The following is a 20,052-nucleotide window of genomic DNA, read 5'->3' as shown; positions in this document are numbered from 1 at the left end:
GACATGCGTCCACAAAAAGATGGAAATATAAATAAATAATGGCATATCAATAGAAACACACATGAGTAATGAAAGTTACTGCAGCAGCAAAAACATTTTTTGATGCACTCTATGCATGCTGCCATATCCAAAGAACGGTTTTAATCAAATAATTCACTTGTCCTAAATATGGAAATCATGATAAACAGGGAACAATGAATAGAATCTGGTGACAACATAAAAAAAGTGAGCCCAGCAGAACCAGATGAAAAAAGCTTATCAGCACCAAACCAGCTACCAATGAGATAGTAACCATACCTAATAACTAAAGAGACTCTAATCAATGTGTGGAAAATCTTTTTACTCATTTTAATCTTTGGACTTTGGATGTATACAGGTGCTTCTTTGATTGCTGTTGGGTTATACACATATTTTATTTATTTGTTTAATTGTATGGGTGTGTATATAACTTTGTATGTATACTCTGCACATTAGCTATGAGTAAGCACCGTGTCTGGTGTGAAACATGTCAGCGGCTGTGCAGTTAGTCTGTACATTAGCCTAGATGCCATGATTTTAATCATATTTTTGCAATAAAGTTGAATACTTTGGAGTGCGACTATCCAGCTACATTTTTTTCATTACTTGTAATCACATGCAAGGAAAATAAAAAGAACAGCATTTTTGCTTGCACATGATTGGATGATGGAAGTCAGGAGAGTTTCTGCTTATTTACTAAGCTCTGGAGCAACTGCACTTGCAGAGTGAAACTGCACTTTGCAAAGTGCACAGTCTATTTGCCTTTGGTCAATCAACCCCTTAGTGTCTTGCATCAGTGGAAGGAAAAGTGTCCCAATCGCCGGATAAAGGCACGCAAAGGGCCACATCTGGCCCCCAGGCCACAGTTTGATGACCACTTGCATAGAACACACTGATAGGCATCCAATTAAAACCGCACATTTTAAAATGTAACATGCAGTTTATAAATGTGAGCCCAAACATATCTATGATACATATTAATATTTTTTTTCATGTAAAAAGTCATATAATATATAAATAAACATGGAACAGGCAAAGGTAAAAAGAAAAGCAGAACAGTTACATGTGTTGTATTTATGTCTCTTCAGGAAAATGATAAAGGACACATCTTAGAGAATCATACTCTTCCAAGCTATTGAACCTTTCAGGCCATGATGGTGCGTCTGTCGGTTGATCTGATTGCGAGAACAAGCAGTCATCTGCGTAGCCGAAAAGATGAGTCCATAGCCCAGTATTTGAAGAGAGTGACTCATCTGAATTATTCAAATAAAAACATTGACAATGTTGTAAGTACCCCTGTGTTGTGAATAGAATGTATAGTTTTCTTCCTTTTTCTGAAATATGACTTTCATGGTTCCATGCATCCATATACATAAATTGATTTACTAAAACTGAAGAGTGCTGAATCTGGTGCAGCTGTACATGGTAGCCAATCAGCTTCTAACTTCAGCTTGTTCAATTAAGCTTTCACAATAACACCTGGATGCTGATTGCTTTCTATGCAGAGCTGCACCAGATTTTGCACTCTCCAGTTTTAGTAAGGCCCCTTTCACACTGGGGCGGTGCGGCCATCGGTGGTAAAGCGCCGCTATTTTTAGCGGCGCTTTACCGTTGTTTTAGCCTTCGGGCTTTCACACTGGAGTGAAAGGGGCCAGTTTTTTCAGGCACTGTAGCTCCTGAAAACCGCCCCAGTGTGAAAGGGGCCTAAATCCACGCCTATGTAGCAATTACAACTGAATGTGCATGATACTTGAAACATCAGAACCCTAATAAATTGAGTTCTGATAGATGGGAGTTTGCTTCCTATTTGTTTGAAATCTATGCAAATGTATTAAAAACAAAAAACAAAACCAAAACAAAAAAATCACATGTACATCAGTATTTATGTCATTCAGTGCATGTCAGAGCACAAACTAAGCCATGAATTCCAAGGAATTGCCAGTAGAGCTTCCGAGACAGGATTGTATCAAGGCACAGATCTGGGGAAGTGTACAGAAAAATGACTGCAGAATTGAAGGTCCCGATGAGCACAGTGACCTCCATCATCTGTAAATGGAAGAAGTTTGAAACCACAATGACTCTTCCTAGAGCAGGCCACCCAGCCAAACTGAGCAATTGGGGGAGAAGGATCTTGTTCAGGGAGTTGACCAAGAACCTGATGATCACCCTGACAGAGCTCCAGCATTTCTCTGTTTAGAGAGGAGAACATTCCAGAAGAACAACCAACTCTGCAGCACTCCCCCAATCAGGCCTGCATGGTAGAGTGGCCAGGCAGAAGCCACTCTCCAGTAAAAGGTACATGACAGCGCACCTCGAGTTTTCCAAAAGGCACCTGAAGGACTCTCAGACTATAAGAAACAAAATTCTCTGGTCTGATGAAACAAACATTAAACTCTTTGGCCTGCATGGCAAGTATAATGTCTGGAGGAAACCAGGCACCACTCGTCACCTGGCCAAAACCATCCCTACAGTAAAGCATGGTGGTGGCAGCATCATGCTGTAGGGGTGTTTTGTCAGTGGCAGGAACTGGGAGACTAGTCAAGATAGAAGGAAAGATGAATGCAGCAATGTACAGAGACATGCTTGATGAAAACCTGCTCCAGTGCGCTCTGGACGTCAGACTGGGGCAAAGGTTCATCTTTCAACAGGACAACAACCCTAAGCACACAGCCGAGATAGCAAAGGAGTGGCTATGGAACAACTCTGTAAATATCCTTGATTGGCCCAATCAAAGCCCAGACTTAAACCTGATTAAGAGATCTGAAAATGGCTGTGCACCGATGCTCCCCATCCAACCTAATGGAGCTTGAGAGGCCCTGCAAAGAAGAATAGGAGAAACTGACCAAAAATAGGTGTTCCAAAACACCATCTCCAATTTGCAAATAAACTTTACTAAATCGGAGGCCCTAAACATAACCTTACGAAAAGAAAAGATAGACTTGTGTCGACAGAAATTCCTATTTAGATGGAATAGTACAGCCATTACGTATTTAGGCATCAAGCTGACCTCAAATATCGGAAATCTATATTCCAACAATCATCTCCCACTCCTCCTCAAAATCCTAAAAGACCTTAAAGCCTGGTCATCAGGATTGTTCTCCTGGTTTGTCAGGGCGTCGATCATTAAAATGAATATCCTCCCTCGACTGCGGTATGTGCTACAAACGGTCCCCATAAAGCTCCCTCACGCCTTTTTTAAATCATACCAAACAATATGCACCAACTTCATATGGTAAGGTAAACGACCCAGGCTTAGCTGCAATAGACTGACCTTACCTAAAATGAAAGGTGGCATCGGACTCCCAGATATTAAGAAAATACTACTGGGCTTGCCACCTAGCCAGAATAGTCGATTGGAACGTCCACACACACACTAAAGCCTGGACACAATTAGAGAATGCAACCTCCCCGTTACCAACACAACAATTACCCTGGATGGACCCCAAATATGTCCCCCAGTATGCAAACAACACCCATGGATCTCCTGTACTTTGCAAGCCTTTCGAATGTCCTGCCGCACACATCACATCTCTTCTACCCACAGTCCCCTGACCCCGATTCAACACAACCCTGATTTCCTAGCAGGTAAATCAGACACATTCCTTACTGGACTCTGGCCACACCCAGAAATACGTGCTCAGCACTTCTTCTCCAATGAACAATTTCTAGCATTACAAGAGCTCCCCAAACAGAAATCCGGACACCCCTTCCCGCAATGGATTTATTTTCAAATAAGACACTTCCTGACATATCACCAGTTTCAGCCCGATTACGCAAGGTCCCTTACCCCATTTGAAACAATATGCGACAAGACAGAACCGCAACGACACGTTATCTCCAGCATCTACTCGCTTCTTTTCTCAGAACATAACCCTGAATCAAATATAGCTACACGCAGTTGGGAAACAGAACTATCTATATCCCTGACAGAGGATGACTGGATAAACATTTACACTAACATCCATAAGGGATCCTCAAACATCTCGGTACAGGAAAATGGTTTCAAATATTTTCTAAATGGTACAAAACCCCCTCCAAATTACACAAGTTCGATCCTAACATACCACCTACATTTTGGAGATGCGCTGATAACATAGGAACTCTCTTACACATCTGGTGGACGTGCCCACAAATCCAACCATTCTGGAAAGAAGTACACCGTCTTACCCACAAAATCATCACACTTTCCATAGATTTCTCACTAGCACAAATGCTCCTACACCACTCCCCACTACCTAAGAAGACATATCAATGCTCCCTAGCACAGCACCTCTTAAACGTGGCAAAAATGTGTATCCCGATCCTATGGAAATCCACCACTCCCCCATCTATCTCGGACTGGATCAAATTAATATCCAAAGTGGCCGAGATGGAAGAGCTAATACATCAGGCCAAAGGCACCCCACTTAGTTACTGGAAAGTCTGGGCATGCTGGCACCATTTCCGAACCTCAGCAGAATGTTTAATGCTGCTAACTTAAACCTAGATACAATATAAAATACCACTTTCAACCCTAACCCAAATACGGACCAGACCGGATGGACGAATGGGTCTTGGGCAGGTCCGCAGTGCGGTATATGCACCCCCTGTCCTCACCTTCTCTGCCTTCACAATATATAACTAGATCGCGAACGACTCTGATCACCACCCCGACTTTCACCACTTCAAAGACACTACTGGACAAGCCTTCAACAGGGGGGCGGCTTGTCTCCTGAAACAAAGCTGAAATAAGTTGACCAAGATGTAGATCCATCCCAAGGCATTTGTGCTATTAGAGGTACGCGGAAAAATTTCCGTTATAGTATTAGCTTATCACAACTCTTGCCCTTGAAAAGGACAATGGAACTTGATATATCTGTGATAGATACCTGGTTTATATGTTAGATTGTTGAAATCTCATTATAGCCAAGTTGTTTACTCTTGTGAATGTTGCATTATGACTTTTCATCCCACCATGTTTTTTTCTTACAATCTTCAATAAAAGGATTTGAAACAAAAAAAAAATAGGTGTTCCAAGCTTGGACCATCATACTCAAAAAAAAAACTTGAGACAGTAATTGGTGCCAAAGGTGCTTTAACAAAGTATTGAGCAAAGGCTGTGAATGCTTATGCACATGTGATTTTTTTCAGTTTTTTTTTTTTTTTTTATAAATTCGCAAAGATTTCAAACATAACTTTTTCAGGTTGTGATTATGGGGTATTGTTTGTAGACTTTTGAAGAAAACAATGAATTTAATCAATTTTGGAATAAAGCTGTAACATAATAAAATGTGGGAAAAGTGAAGCGCTGTGAATACTTTCCGGGTTTGCACTGTAAATGAAAGGAAATCTGTGTGGGCCCACTGAAGTATGAAAATATTTGACAAAAAGGACATTTTTCATTAGTATAAATGCATTAATTGTTAAGTGCATACAAGCCATACATATATGTGTGGGCTGTATATGCTTCTGCAGATTCCTCCTCATAGCTCTTACAGAATTGTGTTCCCAGGATACCTCATCTTTCACTCTGCCTTCACAATGCATTACAGTGATGACTGAACATTTGAGGTTTTTCCTTTCTTCAAATAATACAACGACACTTTTAAGTGGTAATTGGTGTGCTCACTGTGGCTTGTTCACCCCTGTCAGTGGACTTTTCCTGTAATTTCTGGGTTAGACATTGTCTTAGGAGACTCCCCAAATTGCACTTCAGGTGACGTGTAATGCTTCTATCAAGGGATTGCAAACCTTAAAACATAAACTTTGCTCTTTGCAAAAAATTGTCTAACTCAAAGAAAATTTTGTAGTTCTAAGATATAAAGAACAACTCCAATCAATGAGTAAAAACACTCGGCTAAGCTCCACTAAAATTTGCATTGCCCCAAAGCCTAAAGTGAAACTACAGACATAACTTTTTTTGTGATAGAGGGGTATGAAATGGTTAAATGGTCTGTCAGATTTTCATTTCTTTTCTTTTTCCTTTGCATTGAAAATGGTCATCAACACTGAAAGTGGAAATAAAATCTCTCTAACAGATAATATAGCAATAAAACACAATCTTCAACAGAATGCAAAGTCTTATTGTTAGTTTTTACATTAGTATGTATATTTATTAAGGAGATTCCTCTTGTTTCCTCTCCCATTGTTACTGGCCACTTCATCTGTTAGATCTGTGGTCTCCAAACTGCAGCGCGTGGGCTGGTTTCGTCCCTTTGCTTGACTAAATTCGGCCCTCGTGGACTATTCCTTCCACAGACACCAACAATGAAGCACCATCCTTCTTCTGACACCAACAGTGGGGTATTATTCCTCCCACTGACACCAACAATGAGGCATAATTCCTCCTACTGATAACCGCAATAGGGTACTATTCTTCCTATTGACACCACTGATGGGGCGCTATTCCTCTCACTGACGCCAATGATGGAGTTGGATTTCTCCTACTAATACCAATGATGGGGTACTATTCCTCATCCTAATGACCCCAGGCGTTATGTAATTTTTTTCACTCCCACTGACCTCCGAACCTGAGCCATTGTTTGTTTATTGACCCGTGGGCATTGTCTACTCCCATTACTCACGGTCCAGCCCAACTAAAGTCTAAAGTACAGTTGACTAGCCCCTTGTTTAGAAAGATTGGAGATCCCTGTGTTAGATGCTTAATATAATACAGCCCCTGCTGTTGTCCCTCAACTCCCACACACTGATGACAGCATTGCAACTATGATAGACATCACCGCCGCGGTCACGCCTTCACCTCCATCTACACTTGGCCATTCACGAAAAACACATGGCTCAGTGTAGACAGTGACAGAGACATGACACCAGCGCTGGATATACACTAGTATAATTTTCAACGTTCCTTTTTGACTATGGTGGTAAGAAAATTCCAAAGAGCGGGATGGAAAATTTTTGATTTGGTAAAGTCCGTACATTCCAAAATTGATTGTTAAAAGCAAACAAAATCTTGAACTACTTTCAAATGACATTCAAATGTACTGAGAATTCATACAAATTTTTGTTGGAAATTCTATTAGAATATACCCAACTTATCTGTCAAAAGTACATTTAAAGCGGGAGTCCACCGGGACTCCACGTTTTTTTTTTTTTTTTAAAAGCCAGCAGCTACAAATACTGCAGCTGCTGACTTTTAAAATAGTGACACTTACCTGTCCAGCGCGCCCGCGATGTCGGCACCCGAAGCCGATCGCTAGGTCGTCTGTCGGGTCCTGCCGCCGCCATCTTGGGTATGGGAATCAGGAAATGGAGCCTTTCGGCTTCATTTCCCGGGTTCCCTACTGCGCATACGCGAATTGCGCTGCGCAATAAGGACGCTCCCCGCTGCCTCTGGGAGCTGTGTCTTTCCCAGCAGGCAGCGGGGCACTTGCGGGAAGGGGCGGGCACTTGCGGAAAGGGGCGTAAGTTACGCCCCTTTCCGCAGAGAGCTGTCCCGGAAGTGGGTGCAGTTACCTGGATTATCCAGGTAACTGCACCCCCCTCCCCCCTGAAAGGTGCCGATTGTGGCACCGGAGGGGGGGAGGGTTCCGATGAGCGGAAGGTCCACTTTAGGGTGGACATCTTTTAAGACATCTTTTAAGCTGTATTAGGAAAGCTAGCATATTATTACTACACGTCAGAGGTATCCTCTCTAAAGCTAGTAAAAGGCCCTGCATGTAGGCTTTAAGTTAGGAACCTATTAAGTTTACCTTAATTTGAGTTTCATATTATTTTTCAAACAAACTGAAAAGGGTTTCATAGCAGCTCTTACCAGTTATTTTGTGCTGTGCAGATTTTCTCCATAAAACTCAATTTCTTTGAATGTAGTGCTTCCGAATGTGTATCGGGATGTAAATAATTCCTTTCTGAATGTCCAGGCCATCAGAAATTTGTTATGTTTAAAGCAGACAAGTTTGGACAGTTTTATAAACCATAAATAATAAAATGGGTAGAAATTGTAAAAATGAAGAAAAGCAGTTTCCACTGCGATACTCACTTCTTCTTTGACACTGCTCCCTGCAAAATGTCTGCTTTGGTGGTGGCTATTGATCCTCTTCCAGGATTGGCACTCTGCTTCAATCCACTTTGTGTGAGCCCAGGTTACCGTGGACACACCCCCTGGGGTTGCATCACTAGAGGCACAGTGGCGGCGGAGGACTGTGTCTTGACTCCCGAATGAATGAAAGCAAGCAAACATTTATTGATGGGCACTAGGCTATATTGTTGGGCGCTGGTGAGGGTGCATTTGATGGGCATTTAATTAAAAGGGTGGGGTATACACGAGCAGGACAAAGGGGGTGAGTCAGGGGTGGGGCCAAGGGGGTACGGCAAAATTTGGTTTTGCCTAGGGTGTCAAAAATCGTTGCACCAGCCCTGCACATCGGACAGAGCTTACAGTACGATACCGCTTAGAGAGGGGCTAACGTCATAACATGGATACTGTATTAATGCCATTTGGATCACTACCTACTAAAAGAGCAGATATGACGCTGCATTTCTTTTCCAGGAGGATCTATCCATCTGCAGAAACCTCACAGTTTTATACCTGTATGACAACAACATCAGTCGCATTGGAAATCTTGGATTTGCAACAAACCTAACACACCTGTACCTCCAGAATAACCTCATATCCAGCATAGAAAACCTGAGTGGGCTTAAGAGACTTGAAAAGCTGTAAGTTGCCACACCATACCATGACATTTCACCTCCCAGCTTTAAATGTGTTGCGTAGTGACAGTATGGCATAAACATTTTTCTGCAGGTACCTGGGTGGAAATTATCTCACTGTGGTTGAAGGTTTAGAGGGTCTTCTTGAACTGAGAGAATTGCACATCGAGAGTCAGCATATCCCACCAGGAGAGAAGTTACTGTTTGATCCCCGAACGCTCCATTCCTTAGCTGTAAGTATCCATGTTGTATAGCATACACTTGTTGTATAAGGCAAAGAGCACAATGTTATTCAAATTGCGGTAACAAGTAGCGACCAAATATCAATTTACTGTCATAAGAACAGTAAGGAACTGCTATGGTTTACAAATTTATCCTTACCTCATTGAGTAGGTTAGACAGACAGAGTGGGCTATGCATGATATCTGCTTGTACTAAATATATAGCATGACATTTGACATTTCACATCTATGTACCCTGATACTCCGGGATGGTTGGTTGGCAACTTGTTGAACACAATCTGGGCTCGCCAACCCACTATCCCAGAGCATGGGCATGCTCTTCCCTTGTTGGAGGTCAAGGGCCACATCAGAGGGCTCCGTGGGCCACAGGTTGAGCACCCCTCAGTTACATCTTCAGAATCTGAGAACATTACACGTGGGGCCCAGTTCAAAAATGAGAGTGCATAAAAAATGGCCTCACTATCTTAGATCCTGGGACTGTAGCCAACAAACTACTAACTTAACAATGGTTGAAAGGAAACAGAGGTATCAATCCACTTCAGTGGTAAAATGGAGCACATGTGTTATAGATTTGGAGATGAGCAACATAAATCAGAAGACAAAAATCTTTTGGAAAATGAAAACAAAAGAGAGCTTAGAAAGAGAGGGAAAGGAGAAAGGAAGGTGAAGGTGAGGGAAATATGGCGGGGAGAAGAGGGAGGTGTGAAGGCCATAGCCCAAGCCAAGAGTCAAGCTCCAGGTAGTTAAAGCATTGTGAGTGTAGTTGGATCCATAGAGGTGAGTTCATAATAACCAAAGGGGTCAGTTTTTGGGAAATATGTCTGACAAGAAATATCTGACAGAATTCTAGATAACTTCTTGTTAATCATGAAGCCATGAAGACAGGTTTTGACTTCTTAGAAGGTTGATACAAATGATCAAGCCTGATATTTCTCTGTTTACCTCAGAAAGAGCTTGTGCTGGGCTCTGCTGCATTATGGGCATACATGCACAATTTATCTACCTTCTATTTCCTAATGCTATTGTTGAAACGAATAATCTGTCTTTACAGAAGTCTCTGTGTGTACTGAATATCAGCAATAACAATATTGATGAACTGAAGGAGCTTGCAGTCTTAGAAAATCTGACTCAGCTTGTCGCCATGGACAATCATCTTACAGATAATAAGGTAATGATCATTTGCAGAAACTCAGAAGTCCAGTATATGGAAAATGATTGATTATACAAACATAACGGAATGGAAAAATGTGAAAATGTCTCAAAAGACAGACAGTGCAACCAAATACTGTATACGTGGGAACCTAACTTCCATCAGTTTTTTGCCTGTAGGCAAAGATCCATCAATATCAGGGAGAAAAGGGACTATGGGTGTTATAAAGCAGAAGAAAATACGTTTTTGAGTATATTTGCATGGCAGATTGATATCAACAATGTTTTCCAGAAACGGTATTAACTGAAGGAAAAAAAAATTCTACTTATAAAATACTACTTTTTCTTTCTGCCCTACAGACAAGATGGTTGCAAACTAGCCAATTGCTCTAGTCTAGGCAAAACAGACAGTTTTCCTTCCTACAGTGTTTCTACACACAGTCAGTATGCAAAAATGTACTATTTTCATCTTGCTTTGTATAGCTTGTGTTACCTAATTGTGTTCCCATATCCTAAAAAGTATATTTAAAGAGCTTCCCCGAGAGAGTTTAACACTTTTCTGTCACTTGGAAGGTTGGGAGGGATGCTCAGGCCTAGCTCTGCACTCAGTGGTAGAAAGGAGCAATGGTTGTTAGGTAAGGATCGCCTGTTTAGGATATGTTGGCACTGATGATTAGAGAACTGGATCTGGACTTCACATAGCTCTCAACTATGGTTTCCCCCTGGATGTTTAATATACACATATAATCTTTAAATATCCAGCACTTATTCGCTTCTCACTTGGTTCCTGACCTAATCATATCTTTACTGTGGATGATGGTAGCTCAGAGCCATGCAGTGTGCCCCCCACTAGTATAGGCAGACATCTTGGCTGTATAAATAGCCCTCCTTCATCTCCTGCAGTTGATAATATTCCTTACTTGATAGAAAAATTAAGATACAGCATCTATTGTGTAGAGCTGCATGATTAATCTTCAAGAATCTTTATCTCGATTTTTTTCCCTGTTGCGATCTTGACAAAAGTGTTTCTTGATTCTTTCTATGCAGAGAATTCTCTCTGCTCTTCTGAAGCCACAGCCATCAAAAGAAAGGAAGAAAAAAAATGGACAGTCTGTCAAGAAAAAGGAGGATAAGATGGCGCACCTGTTAGCGGGCATCCACTCATCTGCTGCCGCCACGTCCCTCACCTTGTGTCACCGCCACATCATGAGCCGTCCCATTAAAGTGATGGGACTGTTGGCGAGTCAACAGCGGTTCAGAGGAGCCACTGTGGGACAGAGATAGCAGTTGCTCTTTAAAAATGATAATTTAAATCGAGTTCATTTAAATCAAGCTATTTTAATAGTGATTTAAGGAGGAGGTCTGCCCACCCCTGCAAAAATTAAAAGCCAGCAGCTACACATACTGCAGCTGCTCACTTTATAATCGGACACTTACCTGTCCAGCGATGTCGGCACCACAGCTGATGTTTCTATCACCTGTCGGGTGCTGCTGCTGCCATTGCGGTTGAGGGAACCCGGTAGTGAATCATTACAGCTTCACACTGGGTTCCTAGTGTGCATGTGCGAGGCACTGCTGCGCTCTCCTACTGGCGAAGGAGGAGGGAGCCGAGCTGTGACATAATTTGCCACGACCCGGACCCCTGGAAGTGGGGACAGGATACATGTCAAAGACAAGTATCTGCTCCCCCCCCCCGAAAGGGGCCAAATGTGGCACCGAAGGGGGAGGAGACAAATGAGTGGAAGTTCCACTTTTGGGTCTATTCAGACACACAGCCTGGCTTGGCCCCGCTCCGCACTCTTTGCTCACATGTTTTGACAGACAGCAGCAGGAGCCAATGGCTTGATGGAAACATCAGCTGTGGTGCTGGTGTAGGAGTGCTGTGTTCCTTTGCTCTCAGCCAAGTCTATGAGAGCAGAGAAATGGGGGAAAGAGCAGCTGGAGACATGCACAGCGCTGGATCAAGATACCGTTCAGGTAAATATTAAGAGGGAGGCTGCAGGGGAGCTACTAGTAAAAGTTTTTTTACCTTAATGCAGAGAATGCATTAAAAAATCTTTAAACTTTTGCAAACACTTTAAGACCCCTTTCACACTGGGGCGGCGGGTCCATTAGCAGCACATTACTGTCATTTTAGCGGTGCTTTTAACTCACGCTAGAAAGGGTTTAAAGCAACAGTGTTGCGGCGCTTCGGAAGCTCTGCCCATTAATTTCAATGGGCAGGGATGGTGTTGGAGTGCTGTGTACAGCGCTCCTACACCACCCCAAAAATGCTGCTTGCAGGACTGTATTTCACATCCAACAAGTGCACCGCCCCAGTGTAAAAGCACTCTGGCTTTCACACTGGGGAGGCATGAGAGGCAGTTTTCAGGCACTTTACAGGCACTAAAAGCCTGAAAACTGCCTCAATGTGAAAGGGATCTAAGACATCCTCAACAGTAAGGTAAAAACACCCCACTAGCTATGCCCCCCCCCCCCCCCACAGACACACACACTCAAACACTTGAGTCCTCTATTGATCCAGCAATGTGCTCATCTGCAGCTCTTCTTTCTCCACTTCCTGCTCTCATGGGATACACTGAGAGCAGCCATTGGCTCCTGCTGCTGTCAGTCAAATTCTGGAGGAGGGTGTCTGGGGATGTGGCCCAGCATCAATGTATGTGTCTATAGACACACACAGCGCGGTTTGGGAGTGTGCCTGCACAAGTGCCCCCATAGCCCATGGCTTGCTATGGGGGCATTCATAAAAAGATGAAGGGGAGAGCACTGGTGGGAGAACACCAAAAAAGGCTCTGTGCAATATTAATGCACAGAGCAGGTAAGTACAGTAAAGACTTGGTTTGAGAGCGTTTTGCAAGACAAGCCAAAATTTTTAAATAAATTTTGACTTGATATACAAGCGTTGTCTTGATATACAAGTAACGTCATGTCACAGTATGAGAAGAGAGGCACCTCTAATGCCCTGTACACACGGTCGGACTTTCCAACGGAAAATGTGCGATCGAATCTTGTTGTCGGAAAATCTGATCGTGTGTGGGCTCCATTGGACTTTTTCCATCGGAATTTCCGACACACAAAGTTTGAGAGCAGGATCTAAGAAATTTCCGACAACAAAATCCGATTGTTTAAATTACGATCGTGTGTAGACAATTCCAACGGACAAAGTGCCACGCATGCTCAGAATAAATTATGAGACAAAAGCTATTGGCTACTGCCCGCTTTATAGTCCCGTCGTACGTGTTGTACGCCACCGCGTTCTGAACGATTGGATTTTCTGACAACTTTGTGCGACCATGTGTATGCAAGATAAGTTTGGGCCAAAATCCATCTGAAAAAATCTGACGGATTTTGTCATCGGAATGTCCGACCGTGTGTACAGGGCATAAGTCTAGCAATATGGTTACATTTAATGGAGGTACAACATTTAGCAACATATTGCTACACTTAGAGACGCCTCTCTTCTATTTTATACTTGTAGCTCTTGCTGGATTTTGCTTCTAATCCTCTTGTGGAGGCTTCCATTTGTGGATGGACATTTTATGGTTACACAACCTATCACATTGCTATAATCTTTTTATATAGACTATGAACGGAAGGACTTATGAATAAATGGTTGTTGAACGAATCATCTGAGTTTCCATTGTTTCTTATGGGGAAATTCACTTTGATATACAAGTGCTTTGGATTACAAGCATGTTTCTGGAATGAATTATGCTCGCAATCCAAGGTTTTACTGTATAAATGAATATGCATTTTAAAAAAATTGCCTTTAGAACCACTTTAATTTCATTGTATCTACTTTTTATAGTACACTGTCAGATTACCACTTAGATAGCTTTATCATCATGATGACTTTAATGTATTCAAACTCTGCCCTGTATTGATTATTGGAAGAGCATCATGAAAAGATGGATTCATTTTCTTCCTGTCTGGGTTAGGGCCAGGGTACAACATATGGATTTTCTTTTCCCACAGAGATTATGACAAGCAGTCAAACCGGTGACAAATTACTGTCTGAAGTCCTAGTTAAGGATCCCAAGTTAAGAATTTTTCCAATAAGGATTGCACTCCATTGTTCAGATGCAAGTTCATAATGGGCAGTATTAGGAGGGGAGAAGGCTATTGCCAGTGTTACATCCCCTGTGTATGACTTGTGATTTCTTAGTAACTTCTAAGTGATGCTGTGACATGATCATTTATCAAGTAGAGCCTGCATAAAAAGACGCTGGTCCCTCTAGTAATAGTTATTGAAAGGCTGGAAAGTGAGAGCACTTTATTAGAGACAGGAAGGCAATAAACAACTAGAGCGTGTCCAAAGAAGTAATCATATTTCACCATAGAATTAGAGTATTCTAAGATAAACATACACCGGGACCAGCATGTTCTGGGTCATTTATCAAGTGAGTAGCAGTTAGTAAAAAATGCTTCAGAGTAGCAAAAGATTTATCAAAGGCCAGTGCTACAAATTGTGCGTTTCTTTGTAATGTATGACTTTCTCCTTTCCCTGATGAACATTATTAATCTAAAAACCACAAAAATAAACACAACTATTTTCCTTTAAGTATATGTTGTGAAAAGTAGAAGGATGAGGTCAGGGAAAATGACACTGACTGCAGAACATAGTTTTCTGTGTTGCTCATACAAAAGTACCGGTATTTTTTTCTCTTGGATTTTTTTTTTTTTAACAACAAATCCATAATTAATATAGTATGGGATTTTGAATGCAGATGTCATTTTCATTAAATCCAGTTCCATTTTGTGCACCTGAAAGGCATTGGGGTTGATTTACTAAAGCTGGAGAGTGCAGAATCTGCATAGAAACCAATCAGCTTCCAGGTTTTATTGTCAACGCTTAAAGTGATACTAAAGCTTCACTTTTTTTTTTTTTAAATAACAAATATATTATACTTACCTCTATTGTGCACAGAGTGGTCCCGATCCTCGTCTTCTGGGGTCCCTCGGCGGCTGTCTCGGCTCCTCCCTGCTTCTGATAACCCCCTCTGGGAAGCTCTATTCCAAGGGGGTTACCTTGCAGGCATGCACCTGAGCCCTGTATTCGGCATCCATAGCCGCCAACTACAGGACTCGACCCCGCCCCCGGCGAGCCGAGTCATTGAAGTTGATTGACAGCAGCTCAAGCCAATGGCTGCGCTGCTATCAATCTATCCAGTGAAGAGCTGAGAAGCCTGGGCCGAGAAGCCAGCACGTTCATGACGCGGGACTTTTGAGGGCTCAGGTAAGTAAACGGGGGTGCTGGGGGGCCCTGTAAGCATCAGATGTTTTTTCACCTTAATGCATAGGATGCATTAAGGTGAAAAAACGGGAAGCTTTGCAACCCCTTTAACCACTTCCTGACCATATTTTAAGATACGGCACTGCGTTGCAATAAATGACAATTGCACAGTCGAGTGACACTGTACCCAAATGAAATTGATTTCCTTTTATTCCACAAATAGAGCTTTATAAAGTGGTATTTGATCAACTCTGTGTATTTTAATTTTTGAGCTATAAACAAAAAAAGACCAACAATTAAAAAAACAAAAAACTGTATTTTTTACTTTCTGCTATAAGACATACTCAATTAAAAAAAATGTTAAAAATCTTATTTCTTCATCAGTTTAGGTCAATATGTATCCTGCTGCATATTTTTGGTAAAAGAAGTCCCAATAAGCCTATATCAATTGGTTTGCACAAAAGCTATAGCGTCTACAAACCATGGGATATTTTTATGGAATTTGTTTTTTTTTTACTAGTAATGGCGGCAATCACCATTTTTTAGCAGGACTGCGACATTGCAGCAGACAAACCGGACACTTAACTGACACTTTTTTTTGGACCAGTGACATTATTACAGTGCTAAAAAAAATGCACTGTTACTTTACTAATGAAACTGGCAGAGAAGGGGTTAACATCAGGGGCGATCAAAGGGTTAAGTGTGCCCCTAGGGGGTGCTTTATAACTGTGGGGGATGTGCTTTGACTGGGGGGAAAATAGAGATCTGTGTTTGTGCTTAGCAGAAACACAAGACCTCTATTTTCCCTTCTGGCAGAATGGCGATCTGCCTTGTTTACAATTCTGCCTCTCCTCAGAACAATCGGCGGGTCCCGGTGGACATTGCGTCCACCGGACCCGCTGATTGGCTCCCCTTGTGTCCAGTCACAGCTGCAGTGGGGCTCCGGTGGTGTGCACGTGTGCCATGGAGCTGAAGAAAAAAATCACATACAGGTATGTGATTTTGCGCTTAAGCGATGCCCTGCCGCAGTATATGTATGTGGAGCGATCCTAAAGCGGTTAATTGAACAAGCTGACGTTAGAAACTGATTGGCTACCATGCGCAGCTGCGCCAGATTTTGCACGCTCCAGGTTTAATAAATCAACCCCATTGTCTAAAAGGTCCAGTATTTGGGAACTGTTTGGGCTGATGAGCACCTAAAGGCATAATGGCTGTGCAGCCTAAACCTTGGTTCACACCGAAGCTGAATTTGAAATCTCACGACATCAGTTGAAATCGCACAATTTGAAAGCCACATGTCATTGCGACTTTAGGTGCGGCTTGGCTGACATCTGTGCGACTTCATGCACAGATGTCTATGCAAGTTGCACCTGAAATTGCTAAAATTAGTGCAGGAATTACTTTTTCAAATCAGTGCAGCACCGCAAAGTTGGCGTGGCACCGATTTGAACAGTTAAACTGCCAACAATAGGGTGCAACTTGTCATGCGATTTGGACCTGTCAAATAGCGTGACAAGTCGCGCTGGTGTGACCGGGGGCTAAAGGTAATAGAAACCAGTGATGTCAATGAGATACTGACATAGCCACAGGTGTGCCTTAATAACTCTTTTATGTAAATAGTCTTTATTAAGATTTTTCAAAGTACAAAATACAAGAATACAAGAAACATGAAACAAAGGGCAGACAGAAAACGGCTTGCCCAGTAATTAACATATGTCAATTTCACATTGTCTTAGGCCTACTGGCAAGAAGTAGAAGAGGAGAAAAGTAAAATGAAATAAAGAATAATAAAAAGAAAAAAAAAAAAAACATAGAAAACAGAAACCCCAAATCTCAGTTACAAGATTAGAGTTCAGTGATGTGAGTAAATCAATCAATGTAAAGTTCAACAAATACACAGGCCAGGGAGTGTCAGACTGTGAGTCAGACATATCGTAGCTCGAACGTAAGGTGGACATCCGACATCCCTGGGCTGCAACAGTATCATCATATCAGTTAAAACATTATTCTATCGAATATTGTACACATTGGCAATTATAATAGGGGGCCCAAGAAAGGGGAGCAGAAAAGGGGATGGGGAGGGGTGTAATCGGTCTAGTTCAGTCAATCTGGTGGGAGATGCCAGTCAGTCCTTACGTTTGTACCAGGATGTCCAACATTTCCACTTATCATCAAAATACTTTTTGTTTCCCCCTGCAGCTGCTATTAGTGACTCATAGGTGTAATGGGTCTGCGTGGTGGAAAAGACCTCGGCTACGTCCGGGGCTTTATTGTTCTTCCATTGCCTAGTAATGAGAGACCTGGCAATTATCAATATGTGTGTGACTACTATTCTAAATTCTGGAGGAAAATAATCTATTCCCAGATTTAGTATGGCCAGGGCCGGGTTGGGGGGGGTGATAATGCCCGTGATACTAGAGATCGAGCGGAATATGGAATTCCAGTAGCTAGTGAGATGTTTACAAGTCCAAAACATATGGAGTAAGTTGCCTACTTCCCCACAACTCCTCCAGCTCAGCGGAGAACCATTCCTACCAAACTGGGCAACCCTGTATGGGGTAAGATACCACCGCAGGGCAATCTTTTGTGACAATTCCCAGTGGTTCACGCATTTAGAGGCTCTATATATCCACCTAAAAGCCTCCTTCCACTGTGGAATAGTAAAAGTTGACTGGAGGTCGACTTCCCATTTGAGATAGGGGGGTGATTTAACAAAGTCCATTTTACATTGAAATAAATTATAAAATAAGGAGATACCTTTAACAGATAAAAGGGTCGTGTGAAAAAATTGCCAGGCTTCCCTTGAAAGGCGAATGGTGGGTGTAGTAACTGATTTACAAAAATTGTATATTTGGTTATATTTATATTGATCAGATGGAGTTAAGTGAAAACGAGAACGAAGAGTGTCGAAGGGGATAAGGGAGTTTCCATCATATAGGTCAGAAATAAAGTGTAGTCCCTTTTCCTGCCATTTCGTGATTGATAGGTTGGGTATGGTCTGTTGCAAGGTCGATAAGGGTATTGGGATGGAAGTCAATTGGTCAGATGGTAGAGGAAGATTTAAAAAGGACCTCCAAGCCTCTAGGGAGGCACGGAGAGTGGGGGGAAGACTATGTGTTGGAATTGGATGTAGGACGTCAGCCCAAAGCAAGTGTATAAGGTCTTTGGTCGGGCTCAGGGCTCGTTCAACATTGCACCAAGGGGTGTCCACCGGTTGGTGGAACCATTTCCGCAGTTGAGTGAGAATGGAGGCTCTATAGTAGTCCCGAATGTCGACCAGACCCATCCCTCCGGCCGATCTATGTTTGACCAGTAAAGGTTTTGCGCATCTAGGCCTCGAATCCTTCCAAATGAAATATTTAAGTAGAGAGTTAAGAGCCTTAATATGCTTCAATTTTAACGGGATAGGTAGGGTCCGGAAGACATACAGTATTTGAGGTAGAAGTAGCATTTTAAATGTAGCAAGTCTACCTGACCAGGTGAGTTCAGTATTGGCCAAGCGTTTGGCTTCTTTAGTAAGCTTGTCTATGAGGGGCCCATAGTTAGCGTCTGCTATCGTCTTTAGATCAGTAATTTTTATGCCCAGGTAAGTTATACCCTCTTTGTTCCAAGTGTAGGGGAAAGCGTTTTGCAAGGATTCACAAAGAGAGGGAGGAAGTCCCAATGGAAAAATAAGCGATTTCGTGCAGTTGACTTTATAGTAGGATATATTACTAAATTCCATAAGTGTGCTGTGGGTGTAGGGAAGAGAAGTTCGTGGTGAGGTTAGAAACAGGATGATATCATCCGCAAATAAATTGATAACATGTGACCCGTGCGGAAGGTTAAAGCCAGCAATATTAGGGTGGGTTCTGATCCTTTCCGCCAGGGGCTCCATGAGTAAGTTAAAGATAGTAGGAGATAGAGGACAGCCCTGTCTGGTACCATTAGATATAGAAAACGTGGTCGATAACATATTGGACGTATAGACTTGTGCACAGGGGGATGAGTAGAGGGCCATTATGGCCGATAAGATAGGGCCTGTAAAGCCATATTTCTGTAAAGTAAGTCTCATGTATCCCCAATGAATCCTGTCGAATGCCTTCTCCGCATCCAAAGAGAGGAGCAGAGAAGGCACCCGACAGGCCCCAGCGTATTGCATAATGTTAATAACTCTTTTTGTGGCATCAGAGGCCTGCCTACCCGGAGTGAAACCCGCCTGGTCAGGACTCACCAGACCCGGCAGGATCTTGAGCAGTCGCCTTAATAACTCTTGATGCAGCTGCCATGATAATGTCATTGTGACTGTAAGTGTCTCTTGTGTGCACACTGTCTACTCATTTGGGTGTCATGGCTGCTGAATGCAATAGCTTCCAATCACAATTCCTCCATCCATGCTGAAGGAGAAGCTCTTGATTTTATTTTGTTCCGCCCATAAGAATGTTGAGCTGCGTATGGCTTTCGTTAATCACAGCTGCCATATTTCCTGTGTAGCATTAGTATTTTTGTGATTGATTTCCCATGTTGCTTGGAATTGCTATTTAATGTTTCTTAAAACAAGGTTAAATATAGCTCTATGCATATACTGACATGGAAACCAAACAACGTTCAAATATGAACCCCTATCATGAACAGACTCATGTGGTCGACATAGGTTTTTTTAAAGTGGTAAACCCTCACATGTACCCAGTGAAGTGACTAGCCTCAGGCGATACGCAGAGATGAAACAAATCCTCTTACCGAAGTTGTACCTGTTTATCTGCAGCTCCTCTCCCTTACAGCCAT

The 20,052-nt window shown here is 42.4% G+C and overlaps 1 protein-coding gene across 2 annotated transcripts in view; it reads left to right on the top strand.

Annotated features, from left to right (window-relative positions):
• The window catches only part of PPP1R42 (protein phosphatase 1 regulatory subunit 42), a 59,285-nt gene that overhangs the window by 4,955 nt on the left and 34,278 nt on the right, over nt 1–20,052 (top strand). For both annotated transcript variants that reach the window (XM_077492829.1, XM_077492828.1), the window contains exons 2-5: nt 1,107–1,304; nt 8,504–8,670; nt 8,759–8,897; nt 9,958–10,074. In XM_077492829.1, coding sequence (XP_077348955.1) covers nt 1,170–1,304; nt 8,504–8,670; nt 8,759–8,897; nt 9,958–10,074 — 558 coding nt within the window. In that variant the 5' untranslated portion in view covers nt 1,107–1,169. The remainder of the gene's footprint in view (nt 1–1,106; nt 1,305–8,503; nt 8,671–8,758; nt 8,898–9,957; nt 10,075–20,052) is intronic.

This window comes from Lithobates pipiens, unplaced genomic scaffold, assembly GCF_037356315.1.
Source record: "Lithobates pipiens isolate NorthernLeopardFrog02 unplaced genomic scaffold, aLitPip1_a1.2 Scaffold_19, whole genome shotgun sequence".
NCBI lineage: Eukaryota > Metazoa > Chordata > Amphibia > Anura > Ranidae > Lithobates > Lithobates pipiens.
This window is presented reverse-complemented; position numbering and strand designations above follow the sequence as displayed.